The sequence below is a fragment of the Lontra canadensis genome, unplaced genomic scaffold (assembly GCF_010015895.1).
Source record: "Lontra canadensis isolate GAN:19392208 unplaced genomic scaffold, GSC_riverotter_1.0 scaffold47, whole genome shotgun sequence".
Lineage (NCBI taxonomy): Eukaryota > Metazoa > Chordata > Mammalia > Carnivora > Mustelidae > Lontra > Lontra canadensis.
Genome location: NW_022631041.1, coordinates 1,447,039 through 1,466,742, shown reverse-complemented (window position 1 = coordinate 1,466,742; position 19,704 = coordinate 1,447,039). Strand labels below are relative to the sequence as shown.

The 19,704-nt window shown below is 43.7% G+C and overlaps 1 protein-coding gene across 3 annotated transcripts in view; it reads left to right on the top strand.

The window, feature by feature from the left end:
• The first annotated feature begins 3,181 nt into the window (after window positions 1-3,181).
• Window positions 3,182-19,704, top strand: part of NHSL1 (NHS like 1) — a 226,204-nt gene continuing 209,681 nt past the window's right edge. For 2 of the 3 annotated variants that reach the window (XM_032873031.1, XM_032873029.1), the window contains exon 1: window positions 3,182-3,942. In XM_032873031.1, coding sequence (XP_032728922.1) covers window positions 3,660-3,942 — 283 coding nt within the window. In that variant the 5' untranslated portion in view covers window positions 3,182-3,659. Of the gene's footprint in view, window positions 3,943-4,122; window positions 4,189-19,704 lie in introns of those variants that run through there. The other variant, XM_032873039.1, reaches the window with a different exon arrangement.

Here is a 19,704-nt window from a genome sequence, read left to right as displayed (position 1 = left end):
GAGTAAGTAGTTCGAGAGAATTCATTGCCTATATCTCAGGAATTATGGTCAGACATTCCCAGCGTGGGACCACAAAAGTGTTCATGGAAACTTCAGCTTCAAATATCTGGCAGTCCCAGAGGGTGTGATGCCCTTTTGTCAGAATGCTGGTCAAAGTACAAACTTCTGGGCCCCTCCACTTCTCCCTCTCATTATTATTGTTAGCAAGTTGGCCAGGATGGGGTGAGATGGAGCAGGAGAAAAGCCCCTTGCCCTCACTTCTGCCCCAAGAAAGTCTTTGCAGGGAAAGGGGGCAAGATTTTAATTACTGAATGGAGAACACATCTTATCTTTTAGAGTAACAGTAGGGTTTTCTATTACCTGAGAGAATAAGATAGTTGTGGAATGCCTTGAGTTGTCATTCAGTTGAAGAGGAAGAACTGTCCTCCTTGAATGGGATAGTAGGCAACAAAACTTAAGTTATGGGTACTCCATGAATCCTATTTATTTAGCATTCTGGTTACACATAGTCTCAATTCAGCTTCTGGAGCACTGAAATCATTTGACCAAACAATTCTATTCATGTTGCCCCAGGATTACAATTTACAAACATGTCTTTAGCTCCTCTTATATTAGTTTATGTGGTGAAACTGTATTTCTTTTCAGACTAAGAAATAGTCTCAAGGGATGAAGATGAATGCATCAAGAATAATGCTTAGCCACAAAAGACTGTGGAAGTGCTAAGTAAATGTTATGCATTACAGACAACATGAAGCTAGACTATATAAAGACCTAATACATCTTAATTAAAAAAAGGGCAATAATCCAACTGAAAAATGGGCAAAGGATCTGAAGAGCCACTTCTCCAGACACACATTATCTTCTTCCAAAGAAGATAAACAAGTGGCCAATAAGCACATGAAAGATGCTCAAAATCATTAGCTCTCAGGGAAATGTAAATCAGAACCACAACAATATACTACTTCACAACCATTAGAGTGGCTATAATAGAAAAGACAGATAGTGACAAGTATTGGTCAGGACGTGGAGAAAGTGGAACCCTCAGACACTGCTGGTGGGAACGTAAAATGGTGCAGCTGCTTTGGAAACCAGTCTGGCAGTTCTACGAAAAGTTAAACATAGTCACTGTATGATGCAGCAACTCTAGTCCTAGGTGTATATTCAACAGAACTGAAAATATATCCTCACAAAAACTTGTACATGAATGTTCACAGTGGCAATATTCATAATGGACAAAAAATGGAAAGCCAAATGTCCATCAGTGGATGAATGAATCAACAAAATGTGATACCCATACAATGGAATATCCATACAATGGAATCCATTCATAAAAAAGAATTAAAGTTCTGATATATGGTACAACATGGATGAACCTTAAGAACATATGCTAAGTAAAAGAGGACAGACACAATGTGGCATGTATTACATGATTTCCTTCATATAAAATGTCTAGAAGAGGCAGATACACGGAAGCAAAGATGAGTGATTACTAAAGAGAACTGTTTGGGGTGGTGGGGATGATGAGAGGGTGATTAAAATGTTCTAAATTTGATTGTGCTGATGTTTACATAACTGTGAATATATTTTAAAAATACTGAGTTGGGACACCTGGGTGTCTCAGTTGGTTAGGTGTCTGCCTTCAGCTCCGTTTGGTCATGATCCCAGGGTCCTAGGACTGAGTGCTGCATTGGGCTCCGTGCTCAGTGGGGAGCCTGCTCTCCCTGTTTGTGCTGTTAAATAAATTAAAAAAAAAAATCTTAAAAAAAATACTTGAGTTGTATACTTTAAATAGGTGAATTGTATGGTATGTAAATTTGAAATGCTATTTGTGGTCCGTGGGACTGGGAGCCTCATGATGGCAGGGACAGAGCCTAAGGCATCTCTAGCCAACAAATACAAATACTAGTCAACAAATAGTTCCTGAGGAGACAGCATATTCGTATACTGTACCTCATATTTATACAGTGCTTCATAAATTTCCACGCATTTTTTTTTTTTCACTGAGAGCAGCAGTCCCTTTGTGCCTCATAACAACTCCGAAGGTGGTCAGAGTGGGTGATTATGAGACTGTTATTCGCCCATATTATGAAAAATGATCTGCTGTACAACAGGGGAAAGATCTCAAAAACATTTCTGCTACTAAATTTTATCTCAAGATGCCGTCTCTCAGGCCTGTTTGTCTCGCATTTCTCGTGTCTCCCAGAGAGAACAGCTCTGAGAGACGGGTTCCCAAACTGCAACCCAACAGCAAGCAATTCTGGTCACTTGTGGGGCCGGAACCAAAGAACCGAGATTCCTTTTTTGAGCACAGTGATGACACCAGCAGGATTTTAGCTTTGGGATTTTGGACTCGGTCTTCTCAAATACTTCTAACCATAAGGTTTGAGTCGGTGTCCCACAGACATCATGTCATTAGCAGTTAATTTATAAGCACATTCCAGGCTTAATTCAGGTTTCTCAGTTCTGGTCCCCTCTTCCACTCCCCATTCATTCCTCCCACCCCCATGCTTGAGAGAATAAACTCAAATTGCGCCCATTTCAGCCAGAACCTTTCCAGTTGGAGAGTAGAAGCCACCTTGCTATGCAAAACTCAATAAAGAAGCCCTGAATGGTTTTATCCAATTGGGACGCGGACTCCTAGTCGCCTACAGAACCCCCTGGCCACTGTGCGATTTCACGATGTTCTCCTTTAGGTCCACCCAAGTGGCCAGAAGCCTTGGCCGACTTCCAAGGTGGGGCTGGGAGACCCTCAGAGGTCCCGGGGCGTTCCCTGCGCGGCGGGGCGTGCTCCACTCCCGGCCGCCGCGGCAGGAGCGCAGGTGAGCAGCCCAGCGGGGTTCGCCGCGCAGTCCCCGGCGCCTCCGCCTCCGCGGCGCCCGCGCTGCGCTCCACCCCTCTCCGCGCCGGGCCCCGGGGCGGGCGAGGGCTCGGCGCAAACACCCTTGGGCTTTGGAGGGAAGTGGGGTGGCGGCGTGGGATCCCCCAAACTGCTTGGCTTTGGCGGCCACGGCCCGCAGCGCGGAGACCCGGGGCCGCCACCTCCCCTCAGGCGCTGGGCGCGGCGGCCGCGAGAGCCGCAGGTGGTTCCCCGGGCCGGCCCTTTTCTCCTCCCCCTTTCCTTTCTTTCGCCTCCCCTCCCTCTCGCCCGGTGTCGGCGGCACTTCCCCCGCTTCCTCCTCCCTCTCCAATCGGGAGGGAGGGAAGGAGCCGCCGGCTCTTTCCTGCCTCCCTGCAAACTTGAGCGGGACTCCCGTCTCCACTCGCCACCGCGGCCACCGCGCCCCGCGCCCGGGAGCTGCTCCTCGAACTTCCTCTCGGCGCGCGGCCGGGCACCCCGGCGGTGGGAGGACTCCTCTGGGCGCCAGGCAGCCGCGGCTCCGACCCTCCGGAGCCCTTCCCCGCGGCTGCCCGGTCTCTTTTGCCTCGCCGCCCTACCGCCCGCCCGCGCGTCCGTCGGTCCGTCCTTCCTGCCCGTCTCGCCTCCGCCCCGCGGCAGGAGCCACCAGGCTGCCCCGCGGCGCCCCGCCGCTGCCCGGACTTTCCTTTGTGTTGGATGCGCACTCGCGCCCCGCGCCGACGAGGGGCGGACTGAGGGCTGCGCTCACCCCGGGCGGCCCGCCGCGCCGCCAGCCCGAGACCCCGCTCCGCCGCCCCCCGCCATGCCCTTCCACCAGAGGACCGTGGAGCCCGCGCGGCTGCGCCGGCCCGAAGCGGCCGGGGCCGCGGGCGCGCCGCTCTTCCGCTCCCTGGAGCAGGTCAGCTCGCACGCCCTGGTCTGCCTGCTGGCGCAGCTCGCCGACCTGTCGCGCTGCGCGGGAGACATCTTCGGCGAGCTCGAGGGCCAGGCGGCGGCGCTGGGCCGCCGCACCGCCGCGCTGCACCGCCGCCTCGACGCCCTGCACGCCGCCGCCGCGCGCCTCGACCACCGCCGAGTGAAAATCCGTGAGTGGCCGGCGGGCCGGGGGAGGGGAACGAGGCGGGGAGGTGCCGGGCCAGCTGCTCCCTCCCGCCCCCTGGCGGTCTCGGGTGGGCTCTCGGGCCGCGGCGCGGAGCCCCGGACCCCCAGCACCCCAGCACCCCAGCACCCCGCTAGCGTCGGCTTCTCGGGTGGGCACGGCCTGACCCCGGACGGGGCTGCGGCGCAGGTGGCAGGAGGAGCGGCGCTCTTCGGCTCTCGGATTCCCGGAGGTTCTTGTCCGCTTTGGGACGAGTGGGCGCGTGGTGTGGGAATTGGGCTGGCCGGTCCCACTGTCAGGTCCATCTCTGTGTGGGAGGCTGAGAGGAGACCCGGGGGCGCTGTACACAGAGGAGGAGCCAAGGTCGTGGGAAAGGGTCAGGGGAAGGTGGTCTGTTCGAGAAGCCAGGGTACGATATAGATATGGATATAGATGATTACAGTTCTTGAGACTCCGGCAGGATCTGTAAAAATCTCTCGGGATCTCAGAGAGCTTTGAGGCTGCTTGTCACCTTTCGGAACCGCGTAAGGCGCTCTTACCTGCAAACAAAAGTATGTAGACTTTTAGTTAGAGTGTGTGTACATGTGAGTGCGTGCGTACGCGCGTGTGCTATTTTACCTACTGCCCCCCCCCCGCCAATTCTTTGTGATTCACAGGACCTTGACCTTGAGCTCAGACTTTCAGTCCCATTCATCTTTGTCTGACCTAGTCCAACCCTGAAAATCAAGTCTGTGTCCTGACGTAGTGATCTCTCCAGCACCCATTTCAGCAGCTTAACGAGCTCCAGTGAATGAAGTAACTGGAATTTCCTGCTGGCCCAAAGCAGAGAAACTTTCCGTATGATGCTTGTGTGGTTTCTCCCCGTTTTAGTACATGGACTTGGTCATAATTCTAAGTGTAAAGAATAAATTGGAGATGGTTGATGGATTGCAGGGTGTGAGGGGAGGTGTTGGTGAACACACGCCTAGATTTCCGTAGCTCTGAATGAAATACTGTCTCTCTTACAATCACTTCCTATACAGTTTCAAATAGCTGGTTTGTCATTTTTTTCTCTTGCTAGAAAAACTTTGCTATATTTTCCTTACCTTAAAACCGGAAGTGTTCGAGTTTTCAGTACGTTAATACTGGTGAGATTACTTGCATCTTTCTCCACGTTGTGAAGTTATCATGTGATGACTTTACATTTTATATCTGTTTCATTGTGTTGTCAACAGGTCCTGGTAAGTTGTGGACAGTTCCCAACTGGGGAGGGCTTACTCCTCTCCCACCAAAAAATGAGAGGGGGAAAAAATCAAGGTGGTCTCACAAAGTTGTTGGACAGAATATATCTACTGACTGTGAATAATTACCTTGTGCATCAGGATATACTGTCTTAGTGGAATGTCATAGCCCTCTTGGTGATGCCTCATTGCTTCTATGGTTGTTTATTTATTTATTTTTTTTAATGTGTGAGTGAGTATGTGGGTCAACGAGAATTTCACCCTTGAGGAATGACGTGATGAGGCAGATCCGACTGGTAGGTGAACTGATCTTTTGTGGGAGTTAAAAAAGGAGTTGGCCTTAAGGTCAAGAAGTCCTTCTGTTGCTAGTTTTGTTTTGCATTTAAGCATTACTTTTTTTTTCTCTGTGTACATACGCACCAAATTAATGTCCAAAGCCAAAACTGTGCAAATGTCCTAAATTAACTAAAATTGACTGATATAACTCTCTTTAAAACTTTTCACAAGTTTGTTTGAACCTTAAATAGCTTTGATTTTATACCAGAAAACCTGGCTCATCATTTTTTTTTTTTTATGATTGAGAAAGAAGGCTTTTATTGAATGTAATTATGTGTGAGAGTAGAAGCACACATACAGAGAAAGAAGCCAAACTGTAAACACATTAGTTTTTGTGGTTTTTCACCTTCATGCACTTAATGTTTTTATTGTCAAAAAGCAATGAAACACCTGTGCATTCATTTTACTTAGCTTCTATTAGGATTTAAGAAAAAAACAACTGCCTTAAACTTTGTTCCTGAGGGAAAGCTCCATTTTGAAATCATCTTGGTACCTTTGTACAAGCCTTCTGAGTAACATAATCCATTAGAATGGACACGTAGATTTTTAGGCTTGGAGTTGACTGAGAAGGCCATCTACTTCATTACCTTAGCGAGAGAGGAAATTGAGTCCTAGACAGCTGAAGTGATTATGTGGTGGACTCCTGGCACAGCCAGGCCTTCTCATTGGCTCACCTGCTTGTCCCACTGGGTATATGCTTTACTTTTAGGATCGCATGGGACATAGGAACAAAGCTTAGGTACATTCCTCAAATAGTCCAAAGGATAACTATGACTGTTAATTTCATTCGTCTTGTCAGATAAACCTCTTAATGAGTCTCCCAAGGAGCAAGTAGCAGAACAGAACACTTTACCAGAAGCCGACTACAGCAGGAGATGATGCGTATTTCCTTGACTGATGGGTTGCTACTGTAATTAAGGGTGTGAGTGCAGCTGTTTAAAAAACATACAGACTTTATCTTTGTAACAGAGAAACATTTTAGTGCTGTGGGCAGTGATTCTAAGACATATTTTATCAAGTTTGCCATTCCTCAAAATCTCGTAGGTTGTTATCCGACATATCCAACATAACTTTTTGTAATAGGTTGGGGAGAAGGTACCTTACTTTTTCTCCTACTTATTCTTTTTATTTTTTATATTTTTAAAAATTTTAAAATGTAAGTTCAGTTAATTAACATACAGTGTATTATTCGTTTCAGAGGTAGAATTTAATGATTGATCAGTCTTACAGAACACCCAGTGTTCATTACATCATGTGCCCTCCTTAATGTCCATCATCCAGTTATCCCAGCCCCCTACCCTTCTTCCCTCTAACAACCCTCAGTTTGTTTCCTATGATTTTTTTTTTAATGGTTTGTCTCCCTCTCTGATTTCGTCTTTATTTTTCCTTCCCTTCCCATTTGTTCTTCTGTTTGTTTCTTAAATTTCACATATGAATGAGTTCATATGATAATTGTCTTTCTCTGATGGACTATTTTGCTTAGCTTAATACCCTCTAGTTCCATCCACATTGTTGCAAATGGCAAGATTTCATTTTTTTTGATGGCTGAGTAGTATTCCATTGTGTGTGTATGTGTGTGTGTTTGTATATTATCTTCTATATCTATTCATCTGTCGATGGACATCTGGGTTCTTTCCACAGTTTGGCTATTGTGGACGTTGCTGCTATAAACATTAGGGTGCAGGTGCCCCTTTGGGTCACTACATTTGTATCTTTGGGGTAAATACCCAGTAGTGCAATTGCTGGGTCTCTCCTGCTTATCCTGAAAGACTCCCCAATGCTTTCCCGACATCCCCAAGTTGGAAGGAGTCCTCCTATAGCATCTATTATGGGCGTCCAGTGTATCTATCACCACATTGACCAGCATGGGCACAAATTGTATATTCACTTCTACTCCCCTCTGCTAGATAGCAAGGTGATTGAGGTCCAGGATGGCTGCATCTTTATTTTTCCAAAGCTCCGAACAGTGCCTAGAATGGGATAACTCAGTAGATATTTGAACTGAACCAGTGTTTGGTTTCTTAGTGCTCAGTGTCTGGAAGAATAACTACAAAAGCCTTCCTGAGGGACTGTAATACTGACTGCCTGCTACGAATTATGTGAACAAGACAATAGCGTTAAAAACAAATGAAATAGTAAACTTTCTACCTTTTTAAGGTTTTGTGCTGAACCACTATTACGCTGTTTTCTCTAAAGTCAGACTTCATTAATTTTGCTGTAAGTGCTTATTGAAAGGAGTAACAGTAGCTAGAAATGTGGATAGTTATCTTTCAGCCCTGTAAGCAATCAAATTTTTCTATGCAGAAATCAGTAGACACTGAACTTAATAGCCTCTTTCATTATTAAGCCCCATGTGATTTTAATCTTTTTATAATTAATCACACTACACTTGTGGAGTGCTTTTATGACTGAGAAAATGTTTTTCATATTTGTTATTTGACTGGAAATTTTGTGAGGTAGGAAGGTCAGGTTGCATTTATATCCATTTCATAGACAAAGAAATGGAAGTTCAGGAACTAGTAGGTATATGTTAGATCAACATGGATTTCTGATTTCTTCACCTTAACAGTATTTCCTGGGTGAATATGAAATGTAATTGTGGAATACGGAAGAGGAAAAAAGATGCTTGTTGGCTTTTCTTCTTATAGGTCCAGAGAAGCAGAAGGTTTAGATTGTAGAAATGTTCCAAGTTCAGGGAGCTTTGCTGTGTTGCACAAGGGCAGCGGGCCCCGTTTGCATCTAGTGTGTGTGAACTCCCATGGAGTTGGTGTGGTTCTCAGCCTGGTGAGATTTTTGTGATGGCCTTGATAGCATACAGTTTTTATGGGAGAGATGAATGGTGTTGCAGATAGTTGGCAGACGGAAAGACTGGATAGACACCGTCTTTGCATAAACGAGCTTCTGTGATGTCTGCGTTGGGCAGATGCTATAGCCTGAAACTGTCTGGATGCTGCTCTAGGTGTCTCGCTGCCTTGTCCTACATCCCAACAGACTGCCCCTTAACCTGACCAGAGGGCGGGTTGTCCTGATGTCAGAATATCTTTGCTTCTTCCTCATAATGAACCTTGGTTGTTTTGCAAGGTGCTTGTCAGAGTTCTAAGGACAGAGAGTGGAGGCTTCACCGCACTTCTAAAAACAGGGAGTATGGTGGTCTTTGTACCTGCCTGTCCACCTACTGGTAAAATGTTTGTATTGCTGGTGAAATTGACTTAAGACTTGCTTTCATTGAAACATACTACTTGCTAGGGAGGGTGTTGGTATAAGAATGTGGTCTCCACCCACCTCTAATCCCTGGAGGGCCCCTAAATGTATTGACAGAAACTGAGGGGAGCTGAGCAGCCAGATTGCACTTTAGGTTAAGGAGGCTCTATGAGGTGAGGCAGTGTTTTCTGTACTTGCCTGACAATGAGAATTGTCTAGCACTCTTGTGGGAGTTACAGATTTCCAGAGCCTTCCAAAGCCCTACTGAGCCAGAGCCTCCAGTATGTATCACAGATGCTGCTGTGTACTTGGAGGACTCAAGAACTGAAATAGGAAAGTTCATTGGATTGAGAGTTGAGAGACTCGAATCTGGCTTCATCTCTGCGGTTCTCTATTGCAGGTCTTGAGACATTTACTCAGCGCCTGTAGGCCTCCGTTTCCTTATCTGTAAAATAGAGACTTTGTCTGAAATAATCTTTACTGGCCTTTGCAGTTTTGGCATTTTGTGGTTCTAACGAGGGATTGCTATTTGATAGTACTGCAGATGACCTTGCAAATAGGACTTTGATCAGAAATCCCTCTCTGATTCTTAAGAGTAGGGATTTAAAAGGTTTTTTTGTGTGTCTGAAATAAACTCTTCTTGACTATAGGGACTCTTTCAAACCATGGTTCACTGACATGGAGGGCATGGAGCTTCATGTCCTGAGGGAATGGGGGCTCATAGCTTCCTCCTCATCTTTAAAAAATGCTCACTATCATTATGGAAAGAGAATTCTTGTTTAAATGCATTTGCCATATGTCAGATTTCTAGAAGAGAGGTTTTGTTCTGTTTTGTTTTAAATTATAAAGGTGTACTGTTTAAGCCAAAACATCAATTTATTCCTTGACTCTTGGGTGTAATACAATTATCTGGTTCAAAAAGCTACCTTCATTTATGTTGGAATGTTATTCTAACAATAATTTAATATTCCTCTATATTAGAGGAAAAACCAATATTAAAATTTCATCTGTGTGTATTGTTTTAGGATTGGGACTAGCAAATGAAAAAAATTTTAAAAACGAGAGAGAAATAGTTGAGATTTTTAGTATTTTGCAACAAAATTCAGAAAATGATGCAGTGTTTTCCTCTGGCTATTATTTTAATGTCTTAAAAAAAAATTCAAGTTTTGGGGCACCCGGGTGGCTCAGTGGGTTAGGCCTCTGCCTTCAGCTCGGATCATGATCTCTGGTCCTGGGATCGAGCCCCGCATTGGGCTCTCTGCTCAGCGGGGAGCCTGCTATCCACACTCTCTCTGCCTGCCTCTCTGACTACTTGTGATCTCTCTGTCAAATAAATAAATAAATCTTAAAAAAAATCAAGTTTTAAGTATAAGATAAAATGATTTATACTTAACTGGGCACCTGGTGATTTTTTAAACCATTTAATTATGTTTCTCCTCAAATTGGCTTTTATTCTGGGATGAATTATTTCTGCAGGATTTGCAGCTCAAAAGCAAGAGGCTGGTCTTTGTGGTCTGCACTTCTCAAAACACACACCTTAACAGTGCCTTGGACAAATGTAGCAGAATAGTTGGAGCTTTGGTTTCTGCATGTGGGCTCTTCTGAGCCAAGGCCCCGGAGGTCCCAGCCTCAGTTCCTTTCCTTGTGGATTAAATGACATGTCTGTGAAAGTATTTAGCACCCCTCAAACAGTGACATTACTGATACCAGTTATCTATGCAATGGCAGTAGTGCAATTCCAATTTCTGGCATCGGGGTGACTTTTTGGTGCCCGAGAATGCCAACAGTGGCTGTTGGAACATTTGCTATTGGCTGGATTCTTGAATAGAGGAGTCTCCCCTTATCCGCGGGCCGGGGTGGGGGGTGGGCGGCATTCTAGGACCTATGGTGGATGCCTGAAGCCATGGATGGTGCCAAACCCTTTGTTTACGATGTTTGTTCCTGACACAGTGTTAGGCTGCTAATGAACTTCTGAAGAGGGGCTCGAAGGAGGATTGTCTGCTTCTGAACCGTGGTGGTCGCTGGGAGTAACTGAGACCATGGAAAGCTGAACTGCAGGTCAGGGGGTCAACTGTAGGTATATAACAGCTCCACAAGGTGGATACTGTTATTCTCTCTCTCTTTGACAGGTGACGCAGTTAAGGCACACATAGTCACTTACCCACGTCCCTAGCTAGTAAGGGATGGAGCTGGGGTGTGAACTAAGGCAGGCTTGTCTCCAGAGCCCGGCCTAACCATTCTGCGGTGCTGTCTCTCTTGAAATGATGACATTATGTACTGGGTGAGGAAAACCGACCCCAAGAAGATGGGGCGAAAGCCTATCACATAGCTGAGGGAGACAGCTCCAGCTTTTCAGCTTTCCAGCTTTTCCTTCTCTTTTTGTTTTGAAACCTCTCAAACTGCTAGTGGATAGCCAAGAAATCTGAGACCTGATCTAAAGGACTTCGCATGGTGCCTGGTGCATCGCTAACATGTATTTAACATTTCCTGTTGTGTGGGGGACTGAGAAGGCCGAGTTAGTGTCTGTGTGCACATCGATGTCCACGTATTACCGGGTGGCCCAGTCCGTGTGGGCCACTCCGCTGAAGTCTGCACAGTGAAAACTGACCAAGTTAGAGGGGAGCTTGTGTCGGCGAGAAACATAATTCGAAAACCAGGAAGTTCGGCCCAGGGATCTTAAAGTATATGTGGTTCTTGACAGCAGCATTCAAGGGCTGTTCTTTATCTTTTCTTCCTAGGCGGTGGGGGTTGGGGCTTGGGAGAGCAAGCCCACCTCTTGGGGCCTTTATATATATGTCCTCTTTCTCAGAGCCCTGGTCACCCCTATTTCCTCCTATCGGAGGAACTGTATACCTGGCTTAGCTCCCACTTTCATTTCCTAGATGTAAAAGCTTCCCCTTTTACCTCAGTTGCACAGGAGGCTCCTGAGCCTCCGTCTGCACCCTACTCCTATCTGATTTCACGTTCCCACTCCGACATTGAGAGGCCCAGCTCAGACCTCCGCTCTCCCTGGGCATCTTGGAACTCAGAGCCCATGTTAGCACTGTCTCATTCATTTCATGTTTCCCACACTTTCTGAATCATCACATACACCAGGGGCTTGTTTAAAAATGGATTCCCGGAGATCCTGGAGATTTTGAGTCATCCAGTCTGGGGTGAGGCCAGGAGGAACACACCCAGCCAACAAGAACCCTCAGGTGATTCTGATTAACCCAGTTTTGGAAATACCAGTCTCTGTTGTGTGTTAGGAATCTGGTCCATGGAGGGTGGCAGGATTTTCTTCCGTTCATGAAATGTATTTTGGGTTATTCTGCTAGTGCTGAGTTGTGAGGATTATAAGATGAATACAGTTTCATGTGGGTGATCAGATATGTAAATAAATATTAAGGAATAAAGTTAACCATCATTTATAAATTATTTCTATAAAAAAATCTATTTAGAATTCTGAATTGCCCATTTCAATTGGATTTTTAGAAAATCTCTAACTTAGAAGACCTGCCTGTAAGCATGTGGGACAGTGGCTCTTCCTCACATACAAAATACTGATTTTAAATGTTCAGAGTATATTTTGCTTACAAACTGTGTTCTGAGAAAGAAACATAAACCTTCTAGAATACGAGTTCTTTTCCTTGTGCATTGGTGGATTCTTCTTTTCTTAGTAATGCTTTATTTTGACTTATTCTTCTGATGCGTTTTACAAGAAACTTCTATGTAGAAAAGTAACATCTTGCTTTGGGAGGACAGGCAACTGTTTCAGGTTATTCTTGCGGGGATGTCCTCTGTTACACTTTCCTCTTTTCCCTGTTCCTTTTCTGATTAAAAGCTGGTAAAGATGTTATCAGTAATATGTAGGGAACTGTGTGGTAACACATGGTAAAATAGAATGGGGGCTTTTTACATGATAATAATATTAGCCATCTGATAAAATGTTCTGAGAACTGAGAGACCACCATGTGTAGCAGAGGAAATTGAATTAAGCAGATGCTATGCTGTGCAGAAATCAAATTATGCCCGATTCTCCTGGCATCTGAGAGCTACTGCTGAGGAGAGCTGTGGTTTCCCAGCTCGTGGTCTGGCTGCTGCGACCATCACTGAGGCAAGGGCACTGTCCCCCCTCTCTCGGGATTTTCCCGTCGTGCTCCTTAGCTGGCTCCAGGCATGACAGGCCCAGAAGGTGCAGGCGGCGAGACGCAACAGCCAGTATTCTTTACCTCTATATTAGACGAGGGACAGGGTTGCCAGAAAATCATGATGCAGCCCGGTCATCTTAAATTTTCATTTAGTTTATTGAGCAGGCCATACGTTTACCTTGTTGGAAAAAACGGATACAGAAAACTATGCAGTGAAGTCTCAGTTCTTCTACCCCCTCTCTGCTTTGTCATCCCTTCCCACTAGAATAATCGCTTTTATTCGTTTCTCCCTGTTCTTCCAGAGTTTCTTTATGCAAGTATGAAAAATAATTATTTCATGTTATTTTCCTTCCATTTACCATACGCATAATTTTGGGATTATCCTGTTGCTGCTCTTTATTTGTATACATAATCCGAAGTGATTATTTTAACTGTTTTTTCTGTGTCTTGTAGCCAGTTTCTATTTGTGAAATTGTACTACTTTTTTTTTTTTTTTAAGAGTTTATTTCTTTATTTTGAGAGAGAGAGTGCACGTGCACAAAAGCACGGGGAGGGGCAGAGGGAGAAGGAGAATCTCAAGAGGACCGTGAGCCTCGTGGAGCCAGGTGAAGGCTAAATCTCATGACCCAGCTCACCACCAGAGTGGAAACCAAGACTCAGAACCTCAGCTGACTGAGCCACCTGGGCCCCAAAATTGCAGTTCTTTTTTGTCAGAAAAATGCAGTTGACTTGGTAAAAATAAGATTAATTAACATTGAAATGTACTGTTAATTTAAGCTCTTTCTTATTTTTTTTTGTATTGCTAATGCTTTGATTTTAGGTATATTTTAAATAGAAGCTTCTCAAGAGGTGATTAATCCTTTCCTGTATTAAGAAAGACAAAGGGGGTGCCTGGGCGGCTCAGTCGATTAAGCATCTGCCTTCAGCTCAGTCATGGTCCTGGAGTCCCAGGAGAGAGCCCTGCATCAGGCTCCTTGCTCAGGGGGGAGGTCTGAGTCTCCCTCTGGCCCTCACCCCACACGTGCTCTCTCTCGTGCTCTCTCTCTCTCTCTCAAATAAAATCTTAAAAAAAAAGGAAAGAAAGAAAAAGGGAGGAGGCTTCTGTTAAATGTCTGTAACAACACAGTATAGGTTGAGTTATTTAAAGTGGGCATTTTCTGCCCTCTCTCTGGATATCCTGCATGCTGAATGTGAATTACTTCCTGGCTTGGGAGGGGACTACTACCAAGATAGAGCTGCATTTGAATTTCTGTGTGGAATGTTTTACTCTGACATAGTGATTTCATTTGCTAAATAAATGCATTTGGTCATGAAGTCGGCTTCGGATTTTGATTTCACTGGGTTGGTTCTAACTACCTTGCCTGTAGAGGCCAGTAGAGAGTGACATTGTCAGACATGTGAGGGAAGCAACTATGGTCATTTGAATTATTTTTTTTCCCATTTGTTAACCTGTTTAAGACCGGAGGTTTGTACTGAATTAGTATAGGAAATGAGTATTAAATTATTATTTATGAATGTAACCTCAAATATGTAACACATCCTACCATGTAGTTTTGTGTAAATAAAAGTACATTAAAAAGCTTTAGCTCGGGGCACCTGAGTGGCTTAGTTGTTAAGCGTCTGCCTTCGGCTCAGGTCATGATCCCCGGTTCATGGGATCAAGCCCCACATCGGGTTTCCTGCTAAGTTGGAAGCCTGCTTCTTCCTCTTCCACTCCCCTGCTTGTGTTCCCCATCTATCGCTGTGTCTCTGTCAAATAAATAAATAAAAATCTTAAAAAAAAAAATGCCTTTAACTCGTATGGGGCTCCTGGGTGGCATAGTCAGTTAAGCGCCGACTCTTGGTTTGGGCTCAGGTCATGATCTCAGGGTTGTGGGATCCAGCCCTCTGTGGGGCTCCGTGTGGAGTGTCCTAACTTCCTCTCTCTCCTCCCTCTGCCCTTCCCTGTCACACGTTCTTTCTCTCTCTCTCTCTCTCAAAATAATAAATCAATCTTAAAAAAAAAGGCTTTATCTTAGAAGTATGTCATAAAATAGTTCTGATTTATAATATTAATGTATATTTATCATAAAGTTCAAACCTTTAAAATGCAGAATATACAGAGAAGTATCACAGCCCAGAGAGTATTGAATTCCTCCTTTTGTGCTCATATATCTGTATGAATCTGTATGAATGGCTCTATAGCAACAGATGACTTTTTTTTTTTTTAACAGAACATAGGGCGTCACTCTCTATAAATAGTTTTGTGTCCTGATTTTTTTAAAACTTAGGTTATATTGTGAGAATTTCCCCCAGGTCATAGACAACCAGAGACTGTTTTAAAGAGGAGAGGCATCAGGAGGCATGTTTCTGAAGATCTCTTACTTCGCACTGGCTCCCCAGTGAAGTCCTTTTGATGTTCTCTGGAGTCTGTTTACACAAGAGTTATGTGGACAGAAGTTTGTTATCTTCTGGGGCTTCCTAGGGTTTCTTCTCCGTGTTATTTGGGAACCTTTAAATGGCACTCACGAGGTGGCGTTTAGGAAAAGATGTACCGGAATTCTGTCAGTCCAGTAGATCGCTAAGTCTTTGTCATTATCCCCTATCTGGACAAATTCACCCTCTTTTATGCTAAGTTTGCTGACCTACAATGACAGTTCTTTCTATCTTTACAGTGAATAGATCATTGAGTCAAAAGATGGTTGTATTCCTTTCCTTATTGGTTCCTTATTGAGTAGTGTGCCTGCTTGCTAATAAATTATGTTGCCTTTTTTTTTTTTTTTTAAAGAGAAGTTACATCTCTTTTTCCTCTAAAAAAATAAATAAACATTTCCCTTCCCCCTCCACAAAATGTCAGACATCTGTCTCTAGAGTCCTCACCTCGGCTAGTGCCTTCTCTTGCAACATACGGGGTCTGTTTAGATTTAACTCAACAAGTTTTCAAAACAAAGGTCTGTCGCCTCTTGCTGTGAACTTTTAGCTCTCATTTTGTGGGAATATGAGGATGAAGCTTGCTCCTTTTATTCTAAACGTTGGTGGTTTAATTGGAAAATTAATAGTCTATAGAAACATTGAGGGACTGGGCAAACTCACCCATGATAATGGTTGCAGGGATTGAAGGCATGAAAGAGGGTTGGAGAAATGTCTTTCAGTGCCATTAGTATATTTTACATGATCTTAATATATTGCTTGCAAATTGCAAGGTCTGCTCAATAAAAATAATTCATATTAACATTTATGGGATCATATTTATAGCTAACATTTATAGGATACTTACTATGTGCCAGTTTCATTTAATCCTCATAAAAAACTGTATGAGAGACATAGTACCAGCCCCATTTTATTGATTTTACTGAGTGGCTACAGAGAGGTCAAGTAATTTGCCCAAGGTCACACAACTGGTAAGTGGTAGAGACAAAATGTGGTATGTGTGAGTTCTGGGTTTAACACTTTATTTGAAGAACTGTAATTATTTTTTGGTGAATTTTTAAGTTCATGTTAATACTGAAAAATTTCTGAGTTTGGCTAGGAATATTTTTCTATTTGGTATTTTCTATTTTCTTCTGGTTATTTTAAATCATTGTGCCCAGTGGCATGATGTGTGGAGGTGAATTAGTAGCGCCTGTGGTAGTGCTGTTGTAAACTCGTAGAAAATTAATCAAGTTTATTTGATTCTTTGAGCTGCATTGATGAAAGATACTTTAGTCTCTAGTATAAAGTCCTTTTGTTAATGCTTTCCCTCATTCTGGCTTCTTTTCCTTTTCCAGACGTTCGTGAGCAGTGTCAGAAGACAGGTGATGTAGGAACAAAATTCAATTTCTGGCTTATTTTGATTTGATATGTTAGGGGAAACTTCTCTTTCCCTGCTCTCCCCAAGATTTCTGTCTTTAAATGCTGTGGCGCTGTAATGCATGCTCTCAAGCCTGTACCTCAAGGATGTCACTTAGTTTCCTTGTTAGTGATGGAGGATAGGAGGAGAAGCTGTGAAGAGACTAGCTGGCTTTTTCCTCAGCTCTTGAGAACGTTTACCTTTGTTGACGGAAAATACCTGCAGTTAAGTGGTACTTGCTGGTGGCACCAGCCAAGAACTTAACTTAAATCAGCAGTTCTCAAAGCGTGATGTCACCAGCGTCTCCGAGGAATTTGCTAGAAATGCAAACTCTGGGACCCACACCAGACCTCCTCCATCAGAATCCGTGGGGATAGGTGCAGCAGTCTGTGTCTAACAGCCCTCCAGGTGATTCCGATGCTAAGTTTGAGAACCACCATCTGCAGAGCCCGAGGGGTGAATCTGCTTAGAGACCGACCGCCTTTACTGGGCTGTGGGCCATGAGTGGGGCTGCCAAAGTTCGGTTCCCAGAGGCTTCTTTAGATGCTGGACCATATGGTCCAGGACAGTATGAGTTTATGAACTAATGCTTCATTACCGTACAACAATGAGAGTCTGGCTTTAAGAATCTTTGAATCCCTGCCAATTTGTGCTTTAGAAGCCCATTGCTAGTGGGCCTTCACCATTTGGAGATTTGTGACCTGGCCCTGGGCTTGTTTGTCTTCCTCAGGGCTGAAGGCAGCCTCTCTGATTTCCCTCTCCCTAGGAACTTTAAACAACACCCAGAGAGCAGAGGGGTGACTCACCACAATCACAGGGTAGCGAGTGCTTTCTAAACAAAATCTGAGGAGAGAGGATTGTTCTCCCTAAATACTGCTTATATAAAACCCCCATTTCGATATTTCAGTGTCTCCTAGAAGACGTAACTAGGAAAACTTTAGGCAGACGTGGGAAATTGTACCTGCGGATGGGACATACACGTTTGAACAAACATGAGAAGAATATGCAAGCATGAATGTGTAAGCATGGTGTGCTGTTGCTGGTAGTGGAATCCTATTTGGCTTTCCCTGATATAATTTAGCTTTTCAATTTATGTAATCTGCTGGTAAAGTAGCTGTTAGTACAGTATAATCCACTGTAATTTGGAGAAGTGAGAAATAATTGAAGCAGTTTGATAAAAGGCAGCAGAACAGGGTGGTTAAGAGATAAGGTTTACTGGCTGTGTGATCCTCAACAAATTGCATAACCTCTCTGTGCTTCAGATTTCTTCCTCTGTAAAATTGGCACTGTCCTAATGGTTGTGCAGATAAAATGACATATTCAGAACAGTGCCTGGCCCATAACAAACAATAAATATTAGCTGATAGATACTTCGGACTGGCCTTTGTTATTTTTTAAAACTATTTTTACTTATTTTTTCCCAAGTGTATTTTTAAAATCTAAACATGAATAAAGCCAAGATGTTGGAATAAGGGATTGGACTTAATTATTTGATTTAACTCTTAACATTTCCTAATGACTGTGCTTGTGTTCTAGTTGAGTTTTCTAGATAGCTGATGGCTAGGTTTGATAATTGGACATAATGTGGGAGGTGAGATCATTGTTTTGGATATCTCAATAATTCAGTTCTGGAAGTCTAGAATATTGGAGTAAGTTTATTCAGCATGTTCTCTAAAAATGGTGTTTTGGTTACATTTCTGATACGAGTTTGTTTTGATGTTATTTTCCTCTTTTCCAATCGAGATCAGATAAAATCAAGTCAGGGGTTTTGGTTTGTTGAGTTCCAATAAGTTGGTTTTATTACACATGAAATCTCTAACTTAGAAACTTGTCAAGTTACAAAAGTTAATTTGTAAGTTGTTTTAAATTTACAAATACATTTCCTCTTATAAACCATGTTTCCAAAGCATGACCAGGCAAAGGGCGGTCCTCCCAAAGCCTGTTTGTCCTGAGTATAGATATGCAGACCTGCAGTGCTGCAAGCCCTAATCATCACGGAAGAATTTTCTACTGCAAAATGGATTGTAAGTGACGGCCAGGATACGTAAGATCACGTTTTGCCGTCCTCCCGACCCCTTCCCTAAGCTCTGTGACTCTGGCTTCATCTATAACATAAATGATTTAGATCAGGCCTCCAGATTCCTTTGTAGGGGGAGGTGGACTTCATGGTTTCATGAAAGCAGGATATGTGAGTATGAAGCTTGGGAAGCAGGGGATAAGAGCGTTTCCAGGAGTGTGGGTGCACGAGACTGAACCCAACCAGAATGTTGGCTGGGACATTCATTCCAGGTAACAGCTCCAGGCCATCGGAGTGAAGGTGAACCCTCTGGGAATTCTTGTGGGGTAATTGGCAAGTATATGCAGAGTATTTATATCTGTTGGTAAGAAGCTACTTGTTTTGCCTCGTTTACTTTTCTCTAGGAGTATTTAAATGGATAAGGGTGAGTAGTTTTATCAGTTTGAAAAGCCCACTTATTTATTTTTTTTTCTTTTACTTACCTCTGTTTTATACGGGCATGCATTTACATTTGATTTCTGTTCAAAGATTGTGTTTTTTTTTTTTTAAGCGAACAACATGCAAAGCATTAAAGATCCTTTCTGCCTCCCCTGTGCATTCTCTGTAAAGGGATCTGAATTGTTTATAGAATCCAGCAAGCTTTTGGTAAAGTACATGTTTTTAATTCATGTTGAACACATAAAGAAAAGACAGACTCGAGCTTGTAAAAATTATTCCTGTCAAGTCCCATGTAGCTTCACATGTCAAAAAGGACATGAAAATGCTTTCCCCAAGCGGCCATGTCTTAACAGTTTATGTCCTTCAGGGAGTTTCTTGGAAGGAATTAAATTCTGGGAGGTAACATTTTTCTTTCAAGTTCGATTTCCAAAGTGAAAATGAACTTCTGTTTTTTAACTTGAACTTTGAAAAACATTCAATGAAGAGCTTTGAGAACTGTGCGATGATTGTGTTCCATGGAAGTGGGCTTCCCCGTCTCTGTAGCCAGAAATGAATCTTGACAGTTTTCTTTGTAGCTGTAAAAATGAAGAGAGAAAGG